Here is a 25,822-nt window from a genome sequence, read left to right as displayed (position 1 = left end):
GGTCCGAAGTGCAGAGTAGGCAAGGCTGAAAGCATATAGAGTCAAACAGAAAATAATGTGGGACAGGGGTTTGAAGGGGTGGATCCTGAAAACAGGTGGAAACCAAAAGAAATGCCCACACCTATTGTGGGGAATTTGGCGGGAAAAGAACAAAGGATGCCAGGGAGACAACTGGCTTTCCCAGGAGAAAGGGAAAATAGACAAACTAAACAAAATGGCTCTTCCAACAAAAATGGGAAACAAAGAAACTGTAAGGTGGAAACAGAAAAGGGGAAAAGGAAGGCAAAACCATCCTTCCACGGGTAAATGTAACTTTAACATTTTTAATTTTGTTACTTTTCTCTCTTCTCTTGGCTAGATGAATGACAGAAAAAAGGTCCAAGAGAGCTCCAAATATATATATATATATATATATATATATATATATATATATATATATATATATATATATATATATATATATATATATATATATAGCAGCCACTTGGATATATTTTTCATACATATTCTTCATTTTGGCCCATGCACTGAAGATACACATTTGGCCCCCATGTACCAAAACATTCCTAAAGGCAAATGTTAATAAAGCAGACATTTTATTCACAGCATAACTGTTTCAATTTTATACAAACACTGTGAAACAATACATTTCTAAACATTTACACTGAATGAGTGCATTTTTACTAATATTTAGGAATGTTAAGCTTCACTTTAAAGTACATTTTGTACATTTTATATCATTTTCTTTGATGTAGGTGTGTGTGTTTAATTTTTATTTTTTTGCGATGTCTGCAGTGTTGTCTCATTAAGCAGAATATATTTTTTAAAGTAGTTAAATAACACTCATTTAGCTAATTTCATAAAACTATATTAAATTATTTAAATATTTATTAAAAAATTCTGTCCAATTTCTCATCTTGGGATAACCCCACACCCACGGGGATTTCTAATTTTAAAGGGACTGAAGACAGTTAATAATATTCATTTCATATGAGAAATATGGTAAAATATATAAATATATATCATATAAAATATGTTAAAAGATCGCAGTGATTAAAATAATTTTAGAAAATGTAAATGTATCTTTGAAACAGAAGATACATGACAGATTGTCCATTCTGTCATGCAGCTTGGGGTAAAAGGGTAAAAAAAGTGATTTCTGATTTCTGTGTCTGAAGTCTTACAAACATGATACATAATCAACAAGTAATTTCTTTTATTGTCACAGTACTCTGAAAAATTATCCTATGAGTAAATCCAAGCAATTACAATTTAATAAGAATGTCTGCAGAGTTATTAAAAACCTATTTTATAAGAGCATGCAAATATCTGGAGCCCTGAAGACAATGTTTTGACAGCATGTCACCACAAGGTGTCATATTTTTACAATGTGACTCCACGAGTGTGCAAAACACTTGGAATTATCTGTATAGCCACAGCAATTCTATAATGATGATAGATGTTTAATGTTTCTGTAATTGTCCTAAATAAGTCCAGTTTCTCATTTTCATACCTTGTTGGTACTCTATTTGGGCCGTCGGTTATTTAGTTGCTGAGTGGGCACTAAGGGGGCATCTTGGTTAATGAGTGAGGGAATGATATTATAAACACTTCTCCTGGATGAGGGGTTTCTATATAAAGCTGGAATTCCCTTGGGAGTACGGAGTGTTATCTCTGAACATCTGTCACCTGCAGAGCAGACAATTAAACATCAGCTGTTTCTCAGGTAAGAGGATTACCAGTTGGCCTATCCATATTTCATCTACAAAAACACATTCTTTAGAGCAAACTGTTACTTATTGAAGGCAAACACTTCATAAAACCTATTGAGAAACTGTAACTCACATGCATTTATTTGGTACTTTAAAGTGTGCAAAGCTTATTTGCTCAGAAAGCAATTAAGGCACTTTGTTAGATATATTGGGTGTAGTGGTTGTTGTTATGTCATTAAGTTGGAAATACCTTTGAGGGTTTTTTTTATTGCCTTATACCCTGCTGAAAAAGCAGCATTTCAGTCAACTCAAGCTGTTTAAGCAGGTTAAATCAGATAGTTTAGGTGGTCTGCCAATTTGCCAAAATTAAAGAACCAAGCTTGGCCAGCTCAAACTAATTAAACTGGTTCAGCTGGTAGATCAGCTCAGCTACTGATAGACTGTATTCACTTGAGTTTGATTGTTTTGCTGGTCAACCAGCAACTAAAGTAGTTGATTTTTGTGTTCCAGCTAACCAACCAGACCAAGCCAGTTAATCAGTACGGCCAATATGACCAAGAAAGGTCAGCTTTAGCTGGTCAAGTTGATTGAGCGGTTTCATTTGTGCTTTACTGGTTTGTTACCCTACTAGCATGACCAGTTTGACCAAGCCAGTCAACCAGTATGACCAATCATGGTCAGCTCATGCTGGTCAAACTGGTTAAGCTGGTAGCCCAACTTAAACTTGGCCAGTTCAAGCTGGTCAAACTTGTGAAGATGGTAGAGCAGTTTTGTTCTTGTCCAGGTTATGTTTACCTGAGTTTGATTGGTTTGTTGATCTACCAGTTTGAGTAAATCAGTTTGACCAGCTCAAGCTGGTTAAACTGTGTAGTTGGTTTGAAAGCTTAGCATTTTCTTTTTGTTTTCATTTGATTGGTTAGTTGGACCAGATTGTTGAACAGCATGACCAACCTGACCAAGCCAGATAACCAGCTTAACCAATACTGTGAAGCTGGGAGACTAGCTTAGTAATAATTTCAATAATTTCATTATTACTTATTTTGTATAGTTTGTGAGTTTAGTTAATTGGTGTCCCAGCATGACCAACATGACCAAGCCAATTAATCAGAATGGCCAATATGATCAAGCAAGGTCAGCTCTAGCTGGTCAAGTTGATTAAGCTGGTTCAATAGAGCTTGTTTGACTGGTTTATTGTCCTACCAGCATGACCAACCTGACCAAGCTAGTCACCCAGTCTGACCGACCATGGCAACCTCAAACTGATGAACTTGTTAAACTGGCAGCCAACTGATTAAGCTAGTTGATTAGCTTAGCTTTTAAACAGCATATGCTGTATTCACCCGAGTTTGATTGATTTGGCCTACCAGTCTGACCAACCTGACCAAGCTAGTCAACAGCTTGACCAGACTAACCAAGCTAGACAACCAATATGGCCAGTATAACCAAGCATGTCCAGCTTAAACTGGTCTAGGTGGCTATGCTGGATGATTATCCCTACTTGTATCTAAGCTGGCCCACCAGTTTGATTAGTTTGTTCAATTATGTCCATCTTAAACTAGTCTAGGTGGTTATGCTGGATGATTATCCCTACTTGTATCTAAGCTGGCCCACCAGTTTGATTAGTTTGTTCAATTATGTCCATCTTAAACTAGTCTAGGTGGCTATGTTGGATGATTATCCCTGCTTGTAGCTATGCTGGTCCACCTGTTTGATTAGTTTGACCAAGCATGGCCACCTCAACTGGTCCAACTGTTCAAGATGGTAAATCAGCTCAGCTCTTGAGTTGTTTTCAATTTTGTTACAGTGCCTTGCAAAAGTATTCGGCCCCCTTGAACTTTTCTACCTTTTGCCACATTTCAGGCTTCAAACATAAATATATGAAAATGAAATTTTGGGAAGAATCAGCAACAAGTGGGACACAATCGTGAAGTGGAAAATGAAATAGAAATAAAAAACTGAAAAGCGGGGCGTGCAATATTATTTGCCCCCCTTGTGTAATACTTTGTAATACTTTGTAGCGCCACCTTTTGTCGCTTGGGGTATGTCTCTTTCAGTTTTGCACATTGAGAGACTGAAATTTTAGCCCATTCTTAATGGAGAGCGTTTGTGAACAGCAGTTTTTTAGCTCTTGTCACAGATTCTCGATTTAATTTAGGTCTGGACTTTAAATTGGACATTCTAACACCTGGATACATTTATTTGTAAACCATTCCTTTGTAGATTTTGCTTTTTTATTTCTAAAAAAAAGTTTAAAATATCCAATACATTTGTAAATAAAGATAACAATAAAGATTGCATCCCACTTGTTGTTGAATTTTCACAAAACATTTCAATTTCATATCTTTATGTTTGAGGGGTTCAAGGGGAAAAGTTCAAATACTTTTGTAAGGCACTGTAGATTGGCTTGATGGTTTACCAGCATGATCAACCTGACTTGCAGGTGCTGGTCCTCCAGCTTGTTCAAGTTCACAGATTGCATTAAATTGCCAGCAAAAACATGTCAAGACTCTAAACAAGCACTGTAGTGGTCCCGGGCTTCAGTGGTCCAGCCTTAACCCAGTACTGAATGGATTTTTTGCACAGTTGTCTAAAGACTGGTCAACTTTTTTAAGCCTTCTACACCAGTAAATGTAATGATCCTGTTAGTAAACAGAGCGTGTATAGGTCAGTTAGATTCAAGGTTTTATTTTAGCGTTGGTGACATCATTATTTAATACTCACTGACATTCCTCCCGCCGGCTGTGTGTTCTACCTGCCTACAGTAAGTCTGCTTTATTAAGGCTGTTAAATATTTATATCTGAATTCCTTGGACTTGAGTAATTTCTCAGGAGGACTGTCCTTTCCGGTGCCGTGTGTTCTGCTGAATATTTTGAGAGTGCTAATGCAGCAGGCATGCATCTATGAGCGCACGCTGCCGTCTGGTGATGCACAGCAAGTGCTCCACTGAATTCCAAAGCAGAACACCGGCCAGATTCATCACGGAGAACGAGCAGCATCACTGCACACGCTCTATAAACAGTTATGTCATGCTGTTTCTGATGCATCGGACAGCGATTAAACAAACATTAGCGTTGTTACAGTGTGCAGTTCCATTACATATCCGGTCACCTTCAGCAAACAGTGTAACGGTGTGTGGAATACTGAGTGGAAACAGACATTATAGAGCTTGCAGTGTTGGCTTTGACACTTAACCCTTGTGTGGTGTTCATATTTTTGTTACTCGTTTACTTTGTTACTTGTATTTTATTCAGCAAAATTAAGCAATTTTACATTAAAATGCTTTACACATGCTTGCTTCACCTAAATTGCAAGCAATATAAACAGCTTACATGGTTAATATTTGCCCTTTACCTTTCTTATGTTACATTTCTTTTAAAAAGTGCTACTCTTTTTTTATTAGTTTTTTAATAAAATGTACAAGAAAATGAATTTAACTCAAGATATGAGTAGAAAATGTGTTTAGTTTCAAATTTACAAATGAAGCAATGTTTATTAACCCTTGGCCAAACATACTGTATGTAATATAAATGTGTAGGGGGGGGGGGGGGGGGGTGTACAGTGTGTGTTTATCGAAAATGTGTTTTGATATATGTTTTTCACAAAAAATGAACCAATGCCAATGAGTTTGAGTTAGAAAAAATATTTTTTTAGTATCATTTGATGGAAAATGAAAACGGGTCCCACAGACCTGAACACCACACAAGGGTTAATTATCTTGTTTTCACCAAAATAAACACCAGTAAACCATGTGAGCATGTTGTTTCCTCTGAATGGTCAGAGCTAGAAAGTGGTACCACTTTAAAATAAGACTACCTTTATTAAGGGTTTATAAATATTTACAATTAGTTTATTAATGGTTACTAATTAGGTTGTAAATACCCTAAAAATCCTTATTAATCACTTATAACACATACGTGGAAAGGGCAACAATATAGATGGATGTGTAATACAGTTCACTATTTGACAAACAACAGGTCATTGTTGCCCTTTCTACTGTACGTATGTGTTATAACTGATTTTTAATGATTTTTAAGGCATTTACAACCTAATTAGTAACCATTAATAAACTAATTATAAACCATTTATAAACCCTTTATAATGGTAGTCTTATTATTAAAGGGGTACCAAGAAATAAGTAAATAAACTGCAAAAAACTAAATCTTAGGAAGTCAAATGATTACATTTCGCATTTATTACATTTCTCTGATAAGAGTTTTTGTCTTACTAAGCATTGTGTAAGATTATTTTACTTATTTTAGGAGTAATCAGACTCACTTAGAATTTTCAGATTATTTAAGTAGTTTAAACTAAAAATAAACACAAAAAGTCACCAGTCAAGTTATTCTGTTTCTTGTGTCCAAATGTAAGCCAAAAAACAGTGATATTCGCTTGATTTATGTGTTACTTCATTTATTTTGAGTCTTTGCGATTGCTTGTTATAATAAATCTTACTAAGAAAAATGAGCTTACCCCATTGGCAGTTTTTTGTTTTGCTTAACTTAAGTATAAACATCTCATTTTACATATATTTTGTCTAGTTTTTGCCAATGGAATTTTTGCAGTGGCTAAAAAAAATGCAGCTGCCCTTTAACCAAAGTGTTTCATTATGGACAGTTTGAAAATAGCTGTGATAAATAGCTCTATCTAGTTAATATATCAGATTAAACTGTGCCTTATTAGCAGTTTAGTTAAAAAAAAGAAAGAAGTATATTTGATAGTTTGGTTGGATCGAGACCAGATCATGTTCTCACCACAAGTGAACCGCTTTAGAGTTCAGAGTTTCAGGTTGTTTTAAACCACACCCAAGTGCTATCACTGTTTTCACACCTGCTTAATTCGAACTGCACTAAGGGTTCAAACAAACCAGAGTTCATTTTAACCAGACCAAATAGTGCTGGTGTGGAAAACGCCCTTAGTAAAAAATTTTAATGATTCTGCCCTGGTGAAAAAGAAAATATACTTAATTGTACTTAAAACATATTGAGAAACGTCTAAGTATGCTTTAAATATTCTAACAGATTTATGTATTTACTATAAATATTTTAAAAGTACATTAATATTATGTTTTCATCAAATGTTTGAAAGTAAACTTTGATCTTACTTTTAAAAAAGTGCAATATAGTGTATTTTAAATAAATAGACTACTATGAAATGCACTTTTAGTTTAATGTAATACAATATACTTCTAAAATACTTTTTTCTAAATATGCTTTTGCACATTTTTAGCAAAGTGTGTTAAAAACAATTGTTACAGTAGTTCACTTGTAAGTGCAATGTATGATGTAACTTTTTTAGAAAGTAAATTAAATTACTACTACTAATAATAAAATACATAAGAATAAATTTGTAACACACTATAAATTGTAGAACAGTACATTAAATATATTTGTATGCCCAAATAAGTATACTAGAATTGTGCTACCTACAAAAGACAGGAACAAGAAGCATATTTGTACTCTAATGTAAATATATTTATAATAATAAACCAGAAAATGTTAGCTAGGCTGCAAAAGTCTATAAAAGCGTGATGCACCATCTATGATAAAATATTCTGCATGCTTTATTATGATATTAGGATAAGATGAATCTTTACAATTAAAAAAAAGCATAAAATATTGATATTGTACTATGTCTCGATAGTTAGTTTTTCTGTTCTACCTTAAATGGTGCAGCTGTTAAGTCAGTTAAGGTGGAACAGGACAATTAAAAAAAAAGTAGCTAACAAATTGCTAACTTTAGCTCCCTATCACTGAGGAATTTGGGGTGGATGATGATAAATAACTGTCACATAATTTCACTGCTCCACTGCTATCACAACAGACTGGGTCGGGGTCAGTAGTTACTAATCTGGTAATAAGGCAGTGTTTTTATATTCATTTATTTATTATTTGAAGACGTATTAGGTTCTGGAGGGGTTGCCCTTTTCTTACGGGGAGGATTTCAACTACATTCCGTATAACTCAGTTCCAAGGGGAGCCTTGGGGCTCAAAAACAAGGACTATGGTACTTTATGTCTTTTTTGCTACTCTAAAGGTGTAGCACTGCTTTTTCAACTCTTGAGTGTCTGAGAATACTAAACACTTATTATATTCAAGGAAGCGTGTGCAAGTCTTAATTCTCCCAATGATCAGTTGACATTGTGTGTGACAGGGGTGACCTGGCTAGCAGGTGGGTGAGTTAATAGCTCTGACGGGTGAGGTGAATAACATTAATTATCTTGTTAGAAATGCAGCTGTTAAAGGTTGAGATACGTTAAGCTGAAAGTGTTGAAAGCAGGAGAAATGGGCAAGTGTAACCCTGCGTTTACACTGGAAACTGACAGAATGACAGGGGACCATTCATTTGCTATGGCAGGGCGCGATTTGTTGCCACGACATGCGAGAACGGGAAGTAGAAATTTTCTCAACTTTATGCAAATGAATTATGACACGCTAAGGCGACATTCTAACCTGATTGGCTACTAGCATTTCTTTGAACCCATCACACGCAAGGCGGTTTGTGGTCCTCAAGCTTCTTCTCTCTGAGCTTTTGATTCCTTTCGGACCCACGTCGATCTGTGGGAACAAATACATATTAAATACAAACACACATTTAATAAATTATTTTTTTAGGGCCGTGGAAGCAATACAATTTTTTTGTGCCTTTTTTTCTTGTCGAAAGCTGGGCCATGGTACAGGCACGAATTGAGCTTTGACACGCCCACAAGTGACAAATGCGGGGTGACACCAGCGACCCATGTGATGCACTTTGACCACAGCCAACAAACTGTGTGTTATGCAAGTGAAGAGGGATGGACGTAAGTGCAGAAATATTTATTAAATAAATAAACTAATAAACAAACAAACAAGATAAACCAAAGTTACACTGAATACAAAATTAAGGAAGACTAAACTAGAAAACAAGAAACTAACAAACAGCATGAGACTAAAAACAGACCTGACAAGACTACAGACGGCAGACAAACCAACACGAACAAAAGACTAGACAAAGAAGGCTTGAAACAAAGGGGCTTATATACACATGGAGGGAACAGGAAACTGGAAACACCTGAGGATCAATCATGAGGGTGCGGGGTTACAAATAACTGATGACAGGGTGGGGCTAAGGCGGAGACAGGACCAAAACACAACAATAGCACATGGCTGGGAAACACATGACAGGTAAACAGAGGGGCAGGAGCACAAGAGACCAAATGAGGGAGAAACACAAGACAGACATGGGCTAAGGTGTGACACTGTGATGGTACACACCAGGGGCATTGCCTGGGTATGTAAAGATCCGGGTCTTCCACCACGCTCCACAAAACCAGCAAGCTGATTGGCTGTTTTTTCTGAAAGGCGGAACTTTATCCTTGAACTGGATCCGTGATTGGCGTCAAGAGATTTTTCATTCACACAGCGCTCAGTGGCTCCTCATTAATAATACAGCCCAGGCCAGGCCAGTCGACACCCCTGTAACACACTATTCAGGTCTAGTGGGGTGTTCCCAGTATGCAGTGGTTAGTACCTATCTAAAATGGATTAAATGAAAGGTAAACTTTCAGTTAGCGACAGTGTCGTGGGCACCCAAGGTGAGCCATGCGGGCCTCTCCTATCAAATTACAGGACCTAAAGGAGCTGCTGTAGTATCTTGGTGCTGAACACCACACAACACCTTCAGAGGTCTTGTAAAGTCCACGTCTCAACGAGTAAAAGCTGCTTTAATAGCACTTAATCTGGACCCACACAGTATTAGACAGCTGGTTTTAATGTTATGGCTCATCACTGAATATTAAATAGTCGTTCAGACTGTATAATGGCCCACAATCTGTCAGCAGGTTTAATGCATCATGACCATCAGTTGCAATTTCATCCGTCAAAACTGCTGCTTTTAAAACGCATTAGCCAGCAGTCCTGCTAAAAGAGGTTTTCCAGAACTCTGACACGTGAAATGCATTTATCTTCAGATAAGACACATTTGAAATGAACATAATGGGATCTGAAGGTAGCTGAGGCAATTAGCTAGAAGGACTTCACATCTCCAATGGCCATCTGGGATTGCAAATGCCTTCTTTGTCATTTACAACATCTTAGACAAGCTGTCATTTATTTAAAAGGTCATGAGGAAGCACTGCAGAAAGAGACAAATTAAGTGTTGGATAATTGATCCCTTGTGAATGACAGCAGGCTACAGTCTCAACAAACACAGCAGATCCTCTCAGCACTGCGCTCTGCATGTCTTGGCATTTTCGAGTTAAATAAGCTCATTTATTGCGAGCGCTGACTCTCAATGACTCTATGTGTTCACATTTGTGACCCTTCACAGGTCCTTAAGGAAACAGCATGTCCTCCCGGCCAATCAGAATCATCTCATCTAACCCAGGACAAGTGGGCAGCTACAATGGTAAGAGAAATAAAAACCTTTACTCCATAAATAATGTCTTGCTGTACTGCATATTTTATATTATTTAATATTTTGTTTTAAAAAATGCCTTCATAAAGTTTTAAAATGTATATTATATTATATTATATTATATTTAAGCAATAGAACATGAGAGGGAGTGTGTTATTGCAAATAACATCATGACTGTGATTTGGTCTGGGCGCTAGCCTGTGCTAAGCTAATGCTGCTGCTGCTGCAGGCAATGGTTTTAAAACTGTCCTGTGCGTATGTGCGGTTACTCAGCAACGCGTACACGGAGTGAAACAGATTTAGTGTGAGAAGGCCGTGCAGCACGGTTAGAACACTTGTCAACCAATCAGATTGTGAGGTCAGAACTAACTGTTGTATATTATATTATAAATGCACAATGGGAAAAGTGATGTGGGGAGAGAGCACCGTCTACCCACCCAGAGAGAGCAAGGCCAATTGTGCTCTCTCAGAGCTCCGGTAGCTGATAGCACTCTACATAAACAGGATTCGAACTGACATTACTAGCATTACTAGTATCATAACCTTCTGGATCATTGACTTCTGTTACAAATCTGATAAAATTATTTTTTTAGTATCTCAGTTAGCCATATTATATTGCATGCAATAATAAACTTTTAAATATTTTTTTCTAGTTCAGTGTTTTGTCATATCGCCAAAAGTATCGTTATCGTGAAAATACCATGAAATATCGTGATATTATTTTAGAGCCATATCGCCCACCCCTAATTAAAAGTACAATAAATTGCACATGCTTTTCAGGTTATGCACTCAAAGACACTTGGCATTAAAGAATGGAAACTTTTACAGCTGAAAACTAACACTGTGATCACCCTATAACAAAGTAAAACTTTGACAAAAAGATGACAGAATTGAGAGGAAAAACAACCATATACGGAGCTGCAGTGTGTCTGTTAGCTATCCGGAAACGGAATCATTGTTTAATTGTTAATTTTTGATCTGGGCGTCTTCTGTTTCCTCCCACTCACTGTATTTTTAGGGATGGATCTCCACAGCTCCAACTCCACAGAGTGTGTAGAGTGTGACATGGGCTCCACCGTGGATCTCATCTGCAGCTGCTCTCATGCAGACCCCAACAGACTCGGCTCTACATCCCACGATGCCTGGGAAGGAGGAAGACCTCCAAAAGTACAAGGTGTGTGTGAGTGTGCTGTATATCACAGATGTGTTGTTGTGGGTGTTGTGATGAATCAGTGTATTTATATGATCCAAACAAATGTACAATATTTTGGTCAGAGTAATGTAGGCTGAAGTAAACCAGCAAAAAAGATATTATACTGTATATTTTATATAATTTATTTAAATGTGAAGCTTATTGAAACAAAGGAAAGGAAAGTGGGTAGAAACTGGTAGAACTTAATCAGTTTCTCTGATTTTGCTATTTACAATGAATATTGTTGTTTTATTCTATAAACTACAGACAACATTTCTCCCAAATTCAAAATAAAAATATTGTCATTTAGAGCATTTATTTGCAGAAAATGAAAAATGGCTAAAATAACAAAAAAAGATGCAGAGCTTTCAGACCTCAAATAATGCAAAGAAAACAAGTTCATATTCACAAAGTTTTAAGAGTTCAGAAATCAATATTTGGTGGAATAACCCTGGTTTTTCATGCATCTTGGCATGTTCTCCTCCACCAGGCTTACACACTGCTTTTGAATAACTTTTCAGCTTGGTTCGATGGCTTGTGATCATCCATCTTCCTCTTGATTATATTTTATTTTGTTTTCTGTTTATTGTTGATGTAAAAGTTGGGTTTGTGCTGCTGCGTTTCGATGTGTGTGAGTAACAATTGGTGTGTAAACGCGTTGAGCGTGCACGGCACACCTGCATTGCCAAGATAGCAAAGAACCTCTGACTGCAATTAAATCAGTCTGTGGCACACCTGTGTTTACCGGCACCAAGATAGCAATACACCAGAAACCTCACTTCCAGACTACCAAGCCCTTTGGTGTACAGATTTTCCTAAATTCCGTTGCTATTTTAACGCCTTTGGCCCAAGACATGAAAATAAACTGTTTGTGGGGTGTAAGATAAGGCCCAAGTATTTCTTTTTTAGTGTATTGTTTACTGATACATAATAATTTGCATACATAATAATTTTTCATTGAAAGTTATATCAGTATCACAAAATGTAGCACATATGAGACCAAAATAGAATCTCAAGTATTTTAATAACCACTTTATCTCTTTTGCTGTAAGGGGCTTTTTTTTATGCATTTATGGAAATTGTAAAACATTTGTAAAGGGTTATTCAGTGTAAATAAACCACAGTACAGTTGGTGTGATGTATGTTTTCTCTCCTCCAGTGCTTCCTAATGCTCCCACTGGAGAAAAGGAAAAAATGAAATCGCTCTTCATCAGTGTGATGAAAATTCCAGCGCTCTTCTTCCTCCTGTATTGCTTCGTCTGCTCCCTGGACACATTGAGCTCTGCATTTCAGCTGGCTGGGGGTAAATATGTCCCCTTACTCAACCGGTGGCAGTGTGATAGTAAATCGTTAATCTCGTACTGGTTTAAAGGAATTCTTACCTTTGATACTTTTGGTTTTATTATTATCTGTAATTCTTATAATAGAAAGTAATGTGCTATTTTTTTTTTTTTTTGCTAATTGTGCTACACTGACATGCGTAAAGTCAGGTTAAAGCAGGTTAAAGGATGCTGTAATGACTTGGGATATTTATGTGTGGGGCTTCGTGCATTGAATGATCATTACTACCTACTATCCTGTCCACAGTGGGTGGTAACATATTTTGCATACACCATTGACTCTATGGATCGAGGAATGTTAAAATAAGTAATAATACTATAATACAATAATATTAAACATTATAGCACAAACCTCAAATGCATTATTGCGATTAAACAACAGTTCCATTATCACTATTTATTGAAACATTTTGAGTTAAAGAGGATGAGAAAATATGATCTGTTTGGTTATAAACATTCTCCGAGTTAAAATAGTTCCATTGCTGCTCTGTTTGTAGCTGTGCTGTTTGGCTTGTAAGCGCTGCATCGTTGCTAGTTTACCTGTATGTGGCGGAGTAATACATCTAGAGCTTCGCTTACAGTGCATTACCAGCTGATAGCGGCACTCATAAAACACCTCTCAGCCAATCACATTGCAAGGTTGGAAATAACTGTGGAAATAGAATGTCCCATCCATCTGGCACTCACTATCAGACCTCCCAGAAGTCTGATAATTCATAATTCGCCTTGCCATGAGCATGTTGGCCAGTGTTCAACCACAATCATGTGTGTGGGCATTCACAAGCTATGTTCTGATGTAACACTAAAGAATTAGACTTAGTTTATTGTCATTCAATTTTACACCAGCAGTGCACAAAGAAATGATATTTCATTGCAACGGCCCATTAGTTAGGAGAAACAACTAGCAACAGTAATACTTTTTTTTAAAGTGCAAGTAGAAAAATATACATATTATTATATACAGCTATACATATCCATCCTATTCACACTGTACATTTATTGCATATATTGCATGTATAGAACCTAAATACTAATGTTCTGCTAGTGTTATTATTTTCTAGTGTTAAACAGTCTTATGGCATACAGGAAAAAGCTGTTTTTGAACCTGGTTGTCCTAAATTAAAGACTCAATTTACACCCTGTTATCCCATGACTTTTGGAATGCCCATAAAGGTGTTTCAGTTTATGGGTTTTGCTCATTGAGGTGGAATACTTACATGTGATTATTATCAAAGTGAATAGCATCACCAGTAGAATCTTCAGCATGTATTCCACTCTAATCTCCTCTGAATGTGATAAATGTGTGCAGGTAAGGTGGCGGGAGATATCTTCCAAGACAATGCGATTCTCTCTAATCCAGTGGCTGGGCTGGTGGTTGGAATTCTGGTCACTGTGCTCGTTCAGAGCTCCAGCACCTCCACATCCATCATCGTCAGCCTGGTCTCTTCCGGACGTGAGTATTTCAACCCTCAGCCACAGTTCCATTAACTCCTCTACAGTAAATTGAGCATCATTGCATTGCTCTATTATGGAGTAAGTAAGAGAGCCTGTAACTCCACTTAAAGGTCTATTAAATGCATGGGATTGGTAGCGTCCAACACAGTCAACCCCTTTGACCCTTTAATGGTTTATTTACAGTAGTTCATTCAAATGTAGGAACTAATGTCAAAAGATTATTTGGTAACTGTGTGATTTAGGGTTTAATTTTGAGGCCTATGAAACATATATTAATTATTACATTGATGTAAAGAGTAAAGAACTAAAGATTGGGTTTAAATACAGGGTCTGAAATGGTAATAAGGGTCATAGATCTTGGGATAATGTTGTTAGAATGTTTAGTCGTGCTGGCTTTGATTATGTTTGATAGTCTTCTACACAATAGAAGATGTTGGAAGGTGAAATGAGAGGATATCCTACACTGAAAAAAAAGATGAGTATTTCTTTTTTAAAGTTCCGCAACTTTCTGCATTTGCTTTTTTTTTAAGTAAATTTAATTTCAGATACATTAATCTAACTTCAACTCAGTTTAAAGACCTAAATGTTACATAGAGTAAATAAGTGAACTGAACTTCAGTCAATCCTTTCTATTAATAAACTTTACTTAATTTATTTTTGCGGAATTAATTCTTTCTTTTAGTAAACTTTACTTAATTTATTTTTGCTAAATCAATCCTTTCTTTTAGTAAACTTTACTTAATTTATTTTTGCTAAATCAATCCTTTCTTTTAGTAAACTTTACTTAATTTATTTTTGCTAAATCAATCCTTTCTTTTAGTAAACTTTACTTAATTTATTTTTGCTGAATCAATCCTTTCTTTTATTAAACTTTACTTAATTTATTTTTGCTGAATCAATCCTTTCTTTTAGTAAACTTTACTTAATTTTTTTTTGCTAAATCAATCGTTTATTTTAGTAAACTTTACTTTATTTATTTTTTCTGAATTAATCCTTTCTTTTAATAAACATTACTTAATTTATTTTTGCGGAATCAATCCTTTCTTTTAGTAAACTTTACTTAATTTCTGCATACGGTATTACCTAATTACAATTACTTTATACAATAGTACTCAAACAATTTATGATACATAATATATTGTAATTCCTGAAATTTTAATGTATTTAGTTAAAACACACATATTATACTGTCTCAACACATGGATGGCATGTAATACATTCTTTTAGTATACTAAAATATTACATGCCGTCCATGTGTTGAGACAGTGAGACTTGGTCTGTTTACAAAATAAATCTTATTTTTTTATTATGTAAATTATGTAAATTTTATGTAGATTATGTAAATATTTGAATGTGTGTTTTAACTAAAAATATTACATTTTCAGGAATTATAATATATTATGTATCATAATGTATAAATTAAGTAATTGTAACTATGTAATGTTGTACTCAAAAATTAAGTAAAGTTTACTAAAAGAAAGGATTGACTGAAGTTCAGTTCTCTTATTTACTCTACACAACATTAAAGTCTTGAAACCGAGTTGAAGTTACTTAAATTGATCTGAAATTAAATTTACTTAAAAAAAAAGCAAATGCAAAAAGTTGTGTAGTAAATTTTACTCATCATTTTTTCAGTGTAGGTGAAAAAGGCCATATCTTGCCAGTGTGCTCTGTGACCCTGCTGTTATACAATCAGGTTGTATAACAATCAAATCATCAGATATTAACAGGGGTTTGGTTATTTTCTTCTCTGTGCAGCACCACCTTGAATTTGAGACAGAAGTGTAAACAGAAGTGTAAACTTTTACCTTTAAACCAAAGAGATTATCAGAAATGTTGCATGAATCATAATTACAGCCATTTTCTTTTACATACGCTCCACACTCTTAACTGCACGAGTGAAGCCTATAATGATAATTATTCCACTTGTTAGCAGAATGTATAGCTTTACACAATCCAGAACTTATTCTACTACTTTTGTCGGCATTCAATCATCAATACATGCCATCAGTGATGGCATAGTTACTTTGAAAAAGTAATCTGATTACTAATTACTGATTACTCCTTTAAAAATTTACTTAGTTACTTTGGGGATTACATGATTTTAAATGTAACTAAGTTACTTAGAAAGTTACTGCTGCATTGATATAACAGTTTTTCTGAAACTCACTTTATTGGAAGCTTCACTCCACCTTTGGGACTTGATCTGTAAGTGTGCTGCTGTGACTCCAAACGTTTCTTCAAATTTCACGTTGTTTTTAAAGCTAGGTAGCACTTTTTCACAGCACAAAGTGCAGCACAACCAACCTTGATACTGATAAATCTTTAGCTGACACAAACTCAGAATAGTGTCTGTTTTTTTAGCTAGAAAATGCACATGTCTCTCCTCCCTACAGGGATTATGTTACTGCGTAAGTGGCTCCCTGTGTGAGAGTTTGAGTGTGTGTGTGTGTTCAGCCTGAGTGCTAGTTTTAGCCTGTTAGCTTGTTAGCTCGCTAGCCTGTTGTTATTTAGGCGTGGTTGCAGCTGACAGTTAGAGCAATAAAACAATTACTGTAAACGTCTTTCTCGTTTATCCTTTCAACGTGTCCAGCTGGACTCTGTAATATCTTTTACTGAGGAAAATCACAAAAAAAATAACGCACAGGGACTTGGATAAGTACCTGGATTGGAAAAAGTAACACGTTAGATTACTAATTACTGAAAAAATGGTCAAGTTAGAGTAAGTGTTACTGACATCACTGCATGCCACTGACCATCCCAGTTCAGTTAGTAGCCATACATTACATACACTACATAAAACAGCAGAGGTGTCAGTTAACAAAGTGCAAATACTTTGTTACATTTCTTATTTTGGTTATTTTGAACGGAGTAATCATTTTTTTAGATAACTTTTTACTTCAACTTCTTACATTTTCACGTTTTATATAATTAAAGAGTTGACAAGACAAGCTTGTTGTAAAAAAGCTTTTCTTCACCAAAAAGAAAAAAAAAGATTAATTAAAACAAATGACTGTGAAAAGTGATGCATTCTGATGGTGCAAATGGGAATTATAATTGTTAATTATTATTGTCTTGTAAATATCTGTTTATTAAGCAACCTGTTATTGAATATTGTCACAAGCTTATCAAATTTTTGTTAATTAGCATTCATTTTTTGTCATTTAGAGTTTGTTTCACATTAAGTTCTTGCTTACCAGCATGTTGTTCTCACCCCACTGAACCTTTTAAATGCATTTGACAGTTATTTTCATGTTGTAGTCCTTCATTATAATAGTATAATAATACAGTATAATGAAATTAAATTAAATAATTATTTAGTTGTGTGTATTTTTGTATTCTTTCTCAACTGAAAGTACACATGAGAAAAAGACTTAAAAAAAAGGACTTCTATGCACGTACTTCATTAATGAGTGCAGCACTAACTTAAAGAGACTTCTCTCTCTGGGTTTAGAGTGTTTAGAGACCTCCAATTATGAAGAGGTTTGATTGAAAGTTCTTGCTCTTGTGCATTTGTTGCTTTACTTACAAGCACACTTCTCTGATGAGCTCATTCCTCGGAGCAGATGGCGTCCCGGCCTAAAAACTCCACAAAGTGGTTGGAGGACATCAGGGGATAGAAGTCCATCAAAAGTAGCTGGTGAAATTAAACGTGCGCTAGTCATGCTTCATGGAAAGTTACATTTTAATGCACTGGTTGGCACCTGAAGTTTGATTAAAGCAGATGCTAATGTTAATCGCCAGAGTCACTTTGTGGGTACTTTTACCAAAGTAGTGATGTAGGATTAACTAATCGAAAAGATCAAAAAGTTCAGTATAAAAAGGACCTTGATCAAATAAAATGTATTTATTTAGCACTTTTTACAACTGATGTCTCAAAGCAGATTTTTAGAAAATGTTGTGGCAGGACAGAAAATGGTGAGCAATTTTAGCAAAGAAAAACTCCTGAAGAAAGAAAGAGAAAGAAACTTGGGTAGAGCATCCTCCTTTGGTTAGTCTAATTATAAATTATGATAAAAGGTCATTGGTCTAATACGTTCAGGTGAATAACAAATCATGGAAGCAGTTAGAAACATTTCTCCAAAACTCCAAATAAAAATATTGAATTTAGAGCATTTATTTGCAGAAAATGAGAAATGGCTGAAATAACAAAAAAGATGCAGAGCTTTCAGAGCTCCTCAAATAATGCAAAGAAAACAAGTTTATATTCAAAAAGTTTTAAGAGTTCAGAAATGAATATTTGGTGGAATAATCCTGTTTTTTAATCACAGTTTTCATGTATCTTGTCATGTTCTCCTCCACCAGTCTTACACACTGCTTTTGGGTAATTTTATGCCTTTACTCCTGGTGCAATAATTCAAGCAGTTCAGTTTGGTTTGATGGTTTGTGATCATCCATCTTCCTCTTGATTATATTCCAGAGGTTTTTTTATTTGGTAAAATTAAAGAAACTCATCATTTTTAGGTGTTCTCTTCTTTTTTTCTCTCTTCCAGAGCTGTATAAAGCTACCACAGGGATGTAAACCAGATAATCAAAGCAGACTCTCTCTTATGTTTCATAACTGTAAAAGGGAGTTAGGATATTTTATTCTGAGGTAAATTAACAGGGCGGTAAATATGCTTATAAAACTGTATTTGGGCATATTTCACCTCAATCAAAATCACATTATTACTATTTTATACATTAAAGAACAGCTAAAATACTTAATAAGTGCATTATATGGCATCTTAATAGTGTTTACCTTATCACACTGTGATGGTGACTTTAAAAAAAAAAACAAGATTTCAATGACCTGGTTCCTGCAACATAAATTAATTTAAACTGAAAGGCAGTCTGTTTGATTTTCCAGGTTTATTATGTATATTTTTCTCCTTCCTCTGGTTCACTGAGGGCATGAACTGAAGCTAATGGGTGTGAGTGTCTGGGTTTGCTGTGTTTTCATGTGCACAGCTCAGATTTGGTTTAAAAGGCACACACTGTCTCTGATTCAGTGCTTGATTTCAGCTCACAGGAGGGTATAATTATTGGCCTTTTCTCATGATGAAGTTGCAGTCGGTGTGTTGAGGGCAGGTGAAGTTCTTGCCGTTGAAATGCTTTTCATTAATTGAGCAGGTCAGTGGTATAAAGGAACAGTCTGGAATGAAAATCATCAGTCTCAGATTCAATATCAGCTCGCCGCAAATGACGGGAATGAGATTTAGCCCGAAAAAGACGGAAGTCCTTGAATTGATGGGTTTTTAAATTATTCTGGAGATGTTCTGTTATTATTCAGTCCAGAGGCTATCATCACTCTGTCCATCATGGACCATTCAATTATGTTCATTTTTCAATCAGGAAAAAAATGCTGCCAGCTCATGAATAGATTCATTTATAAATCTGTTCTTGTGTGTGTGCACGCGGGTGTGTGTGTGTGTTTCAGTGTTGGAGGTGAAGTCTGCTGTTCCTATAATCATGGGTTCAAACATTGGCACTTCTGTTACCAACACCATTGTGGCTCTGATGCAGGCCGGAGAGAGGAACGAATTTAAACGGTAATGAGATACAAACATCTTTATTTTCATGTAATGTCCTCAATCATCAGTCTCTACTCACCAACTTCTTCCTCAAAAACACCACCACTATCATCACCATCAATTGATGAATTATTGGGTACCACTTTAAAATAAGACTACCTTTATAAAGGGTTTATAAATGGTTTACAATTAATGTATTAATGGTTATTAATCACTTATAACACATACATAGAAAGGGCAAAAGCATAGATGGCTGTGGGTTCACTATTTGGCAAATAACAGGTCATTGTTGCACTTTCTACATATGATTATTATCAACTGATTATTAATGATTTCTAAGGCATTTACAACCTAATTAGTAGCCATTAAAAAAACTAATTGTAAACCATTTATAAACCCTTTATAAAGGTAGTCTTATTTTAAAGTGGTACCAATTATGGATTATGAAGAAAGGAAGTGGGTGTGATTAAATGTAGGCAATTTTGAATTTTCCTAAGTAGCTTTCTCATCACTAAATGTGCTTGTTAAGTGTTGGGCGTTTCCCATAATTCACCATCATTTATCCTTTAAATGCATATATATATATATATATATATATATATATATATATATATATATATATATATATATATATATATATATATATATATCCTTAAACTGAGCCTGTATGCCAGCTGTTCTCGATGCAGAGTTAGTAGTAGTTAAATTAGAAATTGTATAAATCATTATAATTGGACCAATAGAAGTGCTCCAAAATTACATCAACGTCCATTGAAAGTTGAAATCATGAAAATGATCAGGGGTGCCCAAACTTTTTCATACCAATGGTTGTGAAAACTGTGTAACAGTGTGTATCCCAGTCATAATTGTACAAAATCCAGTGTCTGCACCATTCTTCTTCGACGATTGAAGAATGCCCTCGACCAACGGCTGTGAGAGGAACAAGATGGATTCCAAAGCGGCTGATCCTGCACGGAGTAAAACTTCACCTTAAGAAACATCATCGAACAGTGCATTGAATACCGGCAGCAACTCGCCATCAACTTTGTCGACATCAAGGCCATGGACAGCATCCACCGGGACTCTCTTTGGCAGATTCTGCGCTTGTACCGTGTCCTGGCTGACTTCATCAAGATCTTTAAAGACCTGTACCTGCGATCGAGATGTTGTGTCAAGACCGGAAATGGCCACACCAACTTCTTCGAGATCACCATGGGCGTCAGGCAGGGCTGCATCCTGTCTGTGCTGCACTCCCTTGTCGCCCTCGACTTCTTCATAAGGCGAGCTGGTGCCCGCATCGGAGCTGGCATCCATTGGGCCGACCATGACCGCCTCGGCGCCCCGAATTTTACCGATGATATCGCCCTGCTCGAAGAAGACGAGCCGAAGTTACAGCAGGCAACGACTGACCTGGCAGAAGAAGCCAGGAAAAGCTCAAGGATCCTGAAGACGGCATTGCGATGCCAACCAACAAGTGCCAAAAGACCTTGAGAATGCCCCAGCAACACCTGGTGAAGGTCATTCCATCAGTACCTCAAGACATTGAACATCGCATTAGAAGAAGTTGAAGCACGGGCACAAGATCGAGCCCAATGGTGATCGTTTTCCGCCCAATATGCCACATAGGCATAGGAGGTTCTAACTAACTAACTCCAGTCCACATGATTCTTTCACTTCAGCTTGTCCAAAAAAGCATGTCTTTTACTGGCAGACAGCAGGGCAAGAGCAAATAACATCAAATTTTGTTTGTGTTGCATTGTGCTCTAAGTGCTATGAGTGATTGATTTGTCTCATGCTGTGTATCTACAGAGCATTTGCTGGAGCTACCATTCATGACTGCTTTAACTGGTTATCTGTGTTGGTACTTTTGCCACTGGAGGTGGCCACTGGGCTGCTGAGCTTTCTGGCCCGGACTGTGGTCGGCAGCTTCCATCTGCAGAGCGGAGAGGAAGCACCAGAGCTGCTGAAGGTCATTACTGAGCCTGTTACCAAACTCATCATACAGGTGAGTGAAAAGGATATGGGGTGGGTTGGAGGAGAAGCACAAGGGTGAAGTGTGAAGTGAGAAGTGTGTGTCATGCATCCCTGCATTCACAGATTGTGAGAGTGAGAGTTTTTAGGTACCTCTATATAAAGTGATTTTGAGGGTAGTATAGTTGTTGAGAATGTGTAGAATTACTGATGTCCTGGTATTTTCAGCACCACAGGCTTTGAAGTTGATTCAGAATGGTTCAATAAAGAAAACACATCCAGAGGGGGAACAGCTTGTTAATATGAAAGATTTTAACAGAAAATGGCCAGACTGGTTGGAGCTGACAGAAAGGCTACTGTAACACAGATAACGACTCTATACAGTGGTGATAAGCAGAAAAAAACATATCTGAAATGCACATCATGTCCAAACTCGAAGAGGATGAGCTACAACAGCAGAAGACCACGGTTGGGTTCCACTTCTGTTTGCCAAGAACAGAAAGCTCACCGAAACTGGAAATTGTAAACTTGAAAATTCCAAAAACATGTTCTGTTCTCACTCACTATGTATATGAATGTACGTGTGTTCCAAAAAAACAGAAACAGAAGTCAGGGTACGATTGGAAAACAACATGGTAAAAACCTGCACTCCTTTTGCAACTTTTGCATTTTCAAGGTTTGTAAAAACTTGGCTACAGTGACGCTTGAACACACCTTCTTTTGGCCGTTCACATCACAAGTTCGCTGGTTACAGACCAGAAAGACTGTGGGGACAGACCGGCACTAACGTTTCTGGCCGAGAACCTGTGATTTTGCGATGAAAAAGCACAAATCTGTTCAAGAACTCGGCATCAGCACCAGCACCATGCCCATAAAAAAGATGGTAGACTCCATTTGGCACCAAAAGCATAAATACATAACCCCCAACATACCTTGTGTGAACAGTTATCACTTGAATGCAATTCCACAAGAACCACAATTTGGCCATTTTCGAAGAGCTACTTCCAGCATAATGATACATACATCATACATTATTTCTTGAGGATTCAGTCTTCTGCTGTGGTCTTCTCCCTCACTGGATTTGAATCCACACATTTGGGATGTGGTGGAATGAGCGAGATTATCATGAAAGTGCTCTTGAACACTCTGCAGTAATTGTGTGATGCAATCAAGTCAACATGAACCAGAATCTTAAAGGAATCTCGTGGAATCCCTACAATGAAGAAGTGAGGCTGTTCACTTCTGCTGAGAACAATGTGATGAGCTATCTAGTGTCATTATAGGGTTTCTCTAGGACATATTATGGTATGGCAGCTTTGCAGTAAAAGGCAAAAAAAAAACAATACACTGCATTTACACCGCTCAGTTACATCAATTCACAGTGACGTATCCCATTCATTTTCAATGGGAGGCATCGGCTCAAGAATTCAGCATGTCGAGTCCGGGGGTGCCATGTAATGAAAAGTTTAGCCAAATGAAATGTTTATGCAAATGAATCCGTTCAACACAATGGGTCTAGCCAATCAGAGAGCAGAGTTTTCACAGTTTTCATGCATTTTGGCATGTTCTTCTCCACTAGTCTTACACACTGCTTTTGTATAACTTTATGCTACTCACTCCTGGTGCAAAAATTTAAGCAGCTCAGCTTGGTTTGATGGCTTGTGATCATCCATCTTTCTCTTGATTATATTTCAGAGGTTCTCAATTCAGTAAAATCAAAGAAACTCATTATTTTTAATAGGTCTATTATTTTTTTCCAAAATCAGGAAATGCTCAAATAATAAAAGGATATGTTCTGCTGCTGAGTTTGCATGTGTGAGTGTGTGTGTGTGTGTATAAACACTTGTCAGATTGCAGTTTGATTGCAGTGCCATTGATTCACATTGCAAGACAGCACTGGCTCATTATCAACTTCACATTGTCATTATCACATTATTTAAAGACTGAAAAGCCCCTGTGTGTTGATCCACATTAACACATATTGCATCACTCGAGGTCTTCAGTGTCTGCTTTGAATGTGATGGAAACTCTCGCTGACATCTGTCCTCTCTAGCTGGATAAATCCGTGATAACAGGCCTCGCTTTGGGAGACGAGCGGATGAGGAACCGCAGCCTGGTGAAAGTGTGGTGCGGAAGCAGTGGCCTCATGGTACGGCTGCACTGTACACTCCATCTCCTGCTCATTTACTCATTAACTGCAGCTGCTCCTCACACTGCTGAACATAGATTTATATTTTACAAGGTTGGATAGCTGTGAGCTTAACCCTCGATTTAGGATATGGGTCAAACTGACCTGTTTTAAAGTATAAAATAAGGATTTTTGAAAATATTTTTGGAGCATGAAACATTTTCTGATAGGCTGAGTTAGTGGGATGTAGATGGCACTGGAATTAAAAAACTTAAAAAAAAAACTTCAGTTCAACAACTATACATATAAATACCTGTCCAAAATCTTCCATAAGCTGGAACACCAGTTTGCAAATCCCATACTTTAATAAAAAAATGTGGTTGGTGTGGCACAGTGAATAATACCACTCCCTCCCAGTGAGCTACCACATCATGTGGGAGACTAGGGTTCAATTCCCAGTCTGGGTGACTGAATGTTGTGCTACACCAATAAGAGTCACTGGGCAAGACTCCTAACACTACATTGACCACCTCTGTAATAGAATGACCTTGTAAGTTGCTCTGGATAAGAGTGTCATTTAAATGCAATGAATGCCATAAAAATTACCTCATACTTCTTATTTACTGGCTACTTTATTAAAAACATCAAGTTTAGTTTAACTGTTAGTTTTGGCCTTTTTTTGTATTAAGCTACACAAAAAAGTCGTTGCTGAGATTACATATTCTTAATTAGTTTGACAGGCTGAATTAGACCTTATATAAACCTTATAATTTGCTTTCAAAAGTTAAGTATCTTATTCTTGTTTGGTCCAGACTTTTATACTCTTCAGTTTGGTCTAAAACACAATAACTGATATAAAACACATTGCAAACACAGTCCTGAGCAAGGAAACAAAATTATATCCCAAGACAAAAATGTTGTGATCAGCAAAACCATGGCTCGATTCATTGCAACATTTTTCTTTCAAAAATCTGGCTCTCTGTCTGTCACACATCAGCACTGGTGCAGCAGATTACACTGTTAATTCCTGTATCTGCTCGAAATCTTAGATTTTCTGCCCAAACCCGGGCTCAAGAAAGTAGTCTGTGACGTAGGCGTCTGTTTTTTAATGCAATATTTATTTTATATAAAGCTATGGTGTGATAATCACAATATAGTAAAGTAACAAATCAAAAAGTTTTTTTAAATAAAAGTTGCACAAGCTGTTCTTAAAAACAGCTCTATTTTTCTTCAGTGTTGCAATGTTAATTAACATCATTTTAAACAGATTTCGCATGAAAATGTTTTTAAAAAGCTCTGTTTTAATGCTCTACTTACTTAAAAGAGCGTTAAAACTTACTTGCACAGAGCATTAAAACTGAGCTTCTTAAAAACATTTTCAGGTTTTTAGAATGAGCGAACTATGTTCAGAATGACGTTCATTACCATTGGAACACCGAAGAAGCATAGACCTATTATTTAATAAAATTTTAAATCAGGCTCGGGCTTAGAAGGACTTGGGTCGGGTCGGGTTTTGGGCCTAATCTAAGCTATAATCTACTGTAACTGTTGATTAACCCTCATTTATAAACAGAAATAAAAGGAATCTCTTACACTCATTCTCTTGAGTGATGCACATGTCCAAGATGGGAGTCATATTTTGGTAGTGACGCAGAATTCAGCACAACACCTGGAAAGGAAACTCACCAAACTGACAATACTGTGTACCGATACACATACAAACCCAATCAATGTCAATAATTGATTTCATTGAATTTGAACTGATATTAAATTAGTTTGATCTGCTGATGCAGTAACGGAGTCCTACATAGGAGAACATCTCCAAATTCTTTTAAGTGTTTAAACATTACGAAGTGAAATGAAAGTGCACACACAAGATAACTTTTCCCAGTTAGATTTTCACCATTTAATGAACTCCGACAGCTATAATTCTGCTCCAGCAGTGCTGGGTTCTTTTCTGAAATGGACGTTATTAATGCTGTTTGAGGTTTAGTTTAACTTGTTACTTTTCTGAAGGAGATAACAATGCATTTCTCCAACAGCTATTTCATAAATTTCATACAAACTTTCCTGCTTCTGGTGGAAATTACAGTAATAATGTTTTACATTAATTCTAATG

General features: G+C 36.4%; 1 protein-coding gene across 1 annotated transcript in view; it reads left to right on the top strand.

Annotated features, from left to right (window-relative positions):
- The first annotated feature begins 1,645 nt into the window (after positions 1-1,645).
- The window catches only part of slc34a1a (solute carrier family 34 member 1a), a 39,766-nt gene continuing 15,589 nt past the window's right edge, over positions 1,646-25,822 (top strand). The window contains exons 1-8 of the mRNA XM_022672030.2: positions 1,646-1,726; positions 10,018-10,095; positions 11,123-11,278; positions 12,456-12,599; positions 13,946-14,089; positions 19,511-19,622; positions 21,414-21,609; positions 23,629-23,724. Coding sequence (XP_022527751.1) covers positions 10,035-10,095; positions 11,123-11,278; positions 12,456-12,599; positions 13,946-14,089; positions 19,511-19,622; positions 21,414-21,609; positions 23,629-23,724 — 909 coding nt within the window. The 5' untranslated portion in view covers positions 1,646-1,726; positions 10,018-10,034. The remainder of the gene's footprint in view (positions 1,727-10,017; positions 10,096-11,122; positions 11,279-12,455; positions 12,600-13,945; positions 14,090-19,510; positions 19,623-21,413; positions 21,610-23,628; positions 23,725-25,822) is intronic.

Source organism: Astyanax mexicanus, chromosome 2, assembly GCF_023375975.1.
Source record: "Astyanax mexicanus isolate ESR-SI-001 chromosome 2, AstMex3_surface, whole genome shotgun sequence".
Taxonomy (NCBI): domain Eukaryota; kingdom Metazoa; phylum Chordata; class Actinopteri; order Characiformes; family Acestrorhamphidae; genus Astyanax; species Astyanax mexicanus.
The sequence above is the reverse complement of the archived record's forward strand: the minus strand, read 5'-3'. Positions and strand labels throughout refer to the sequence as shown.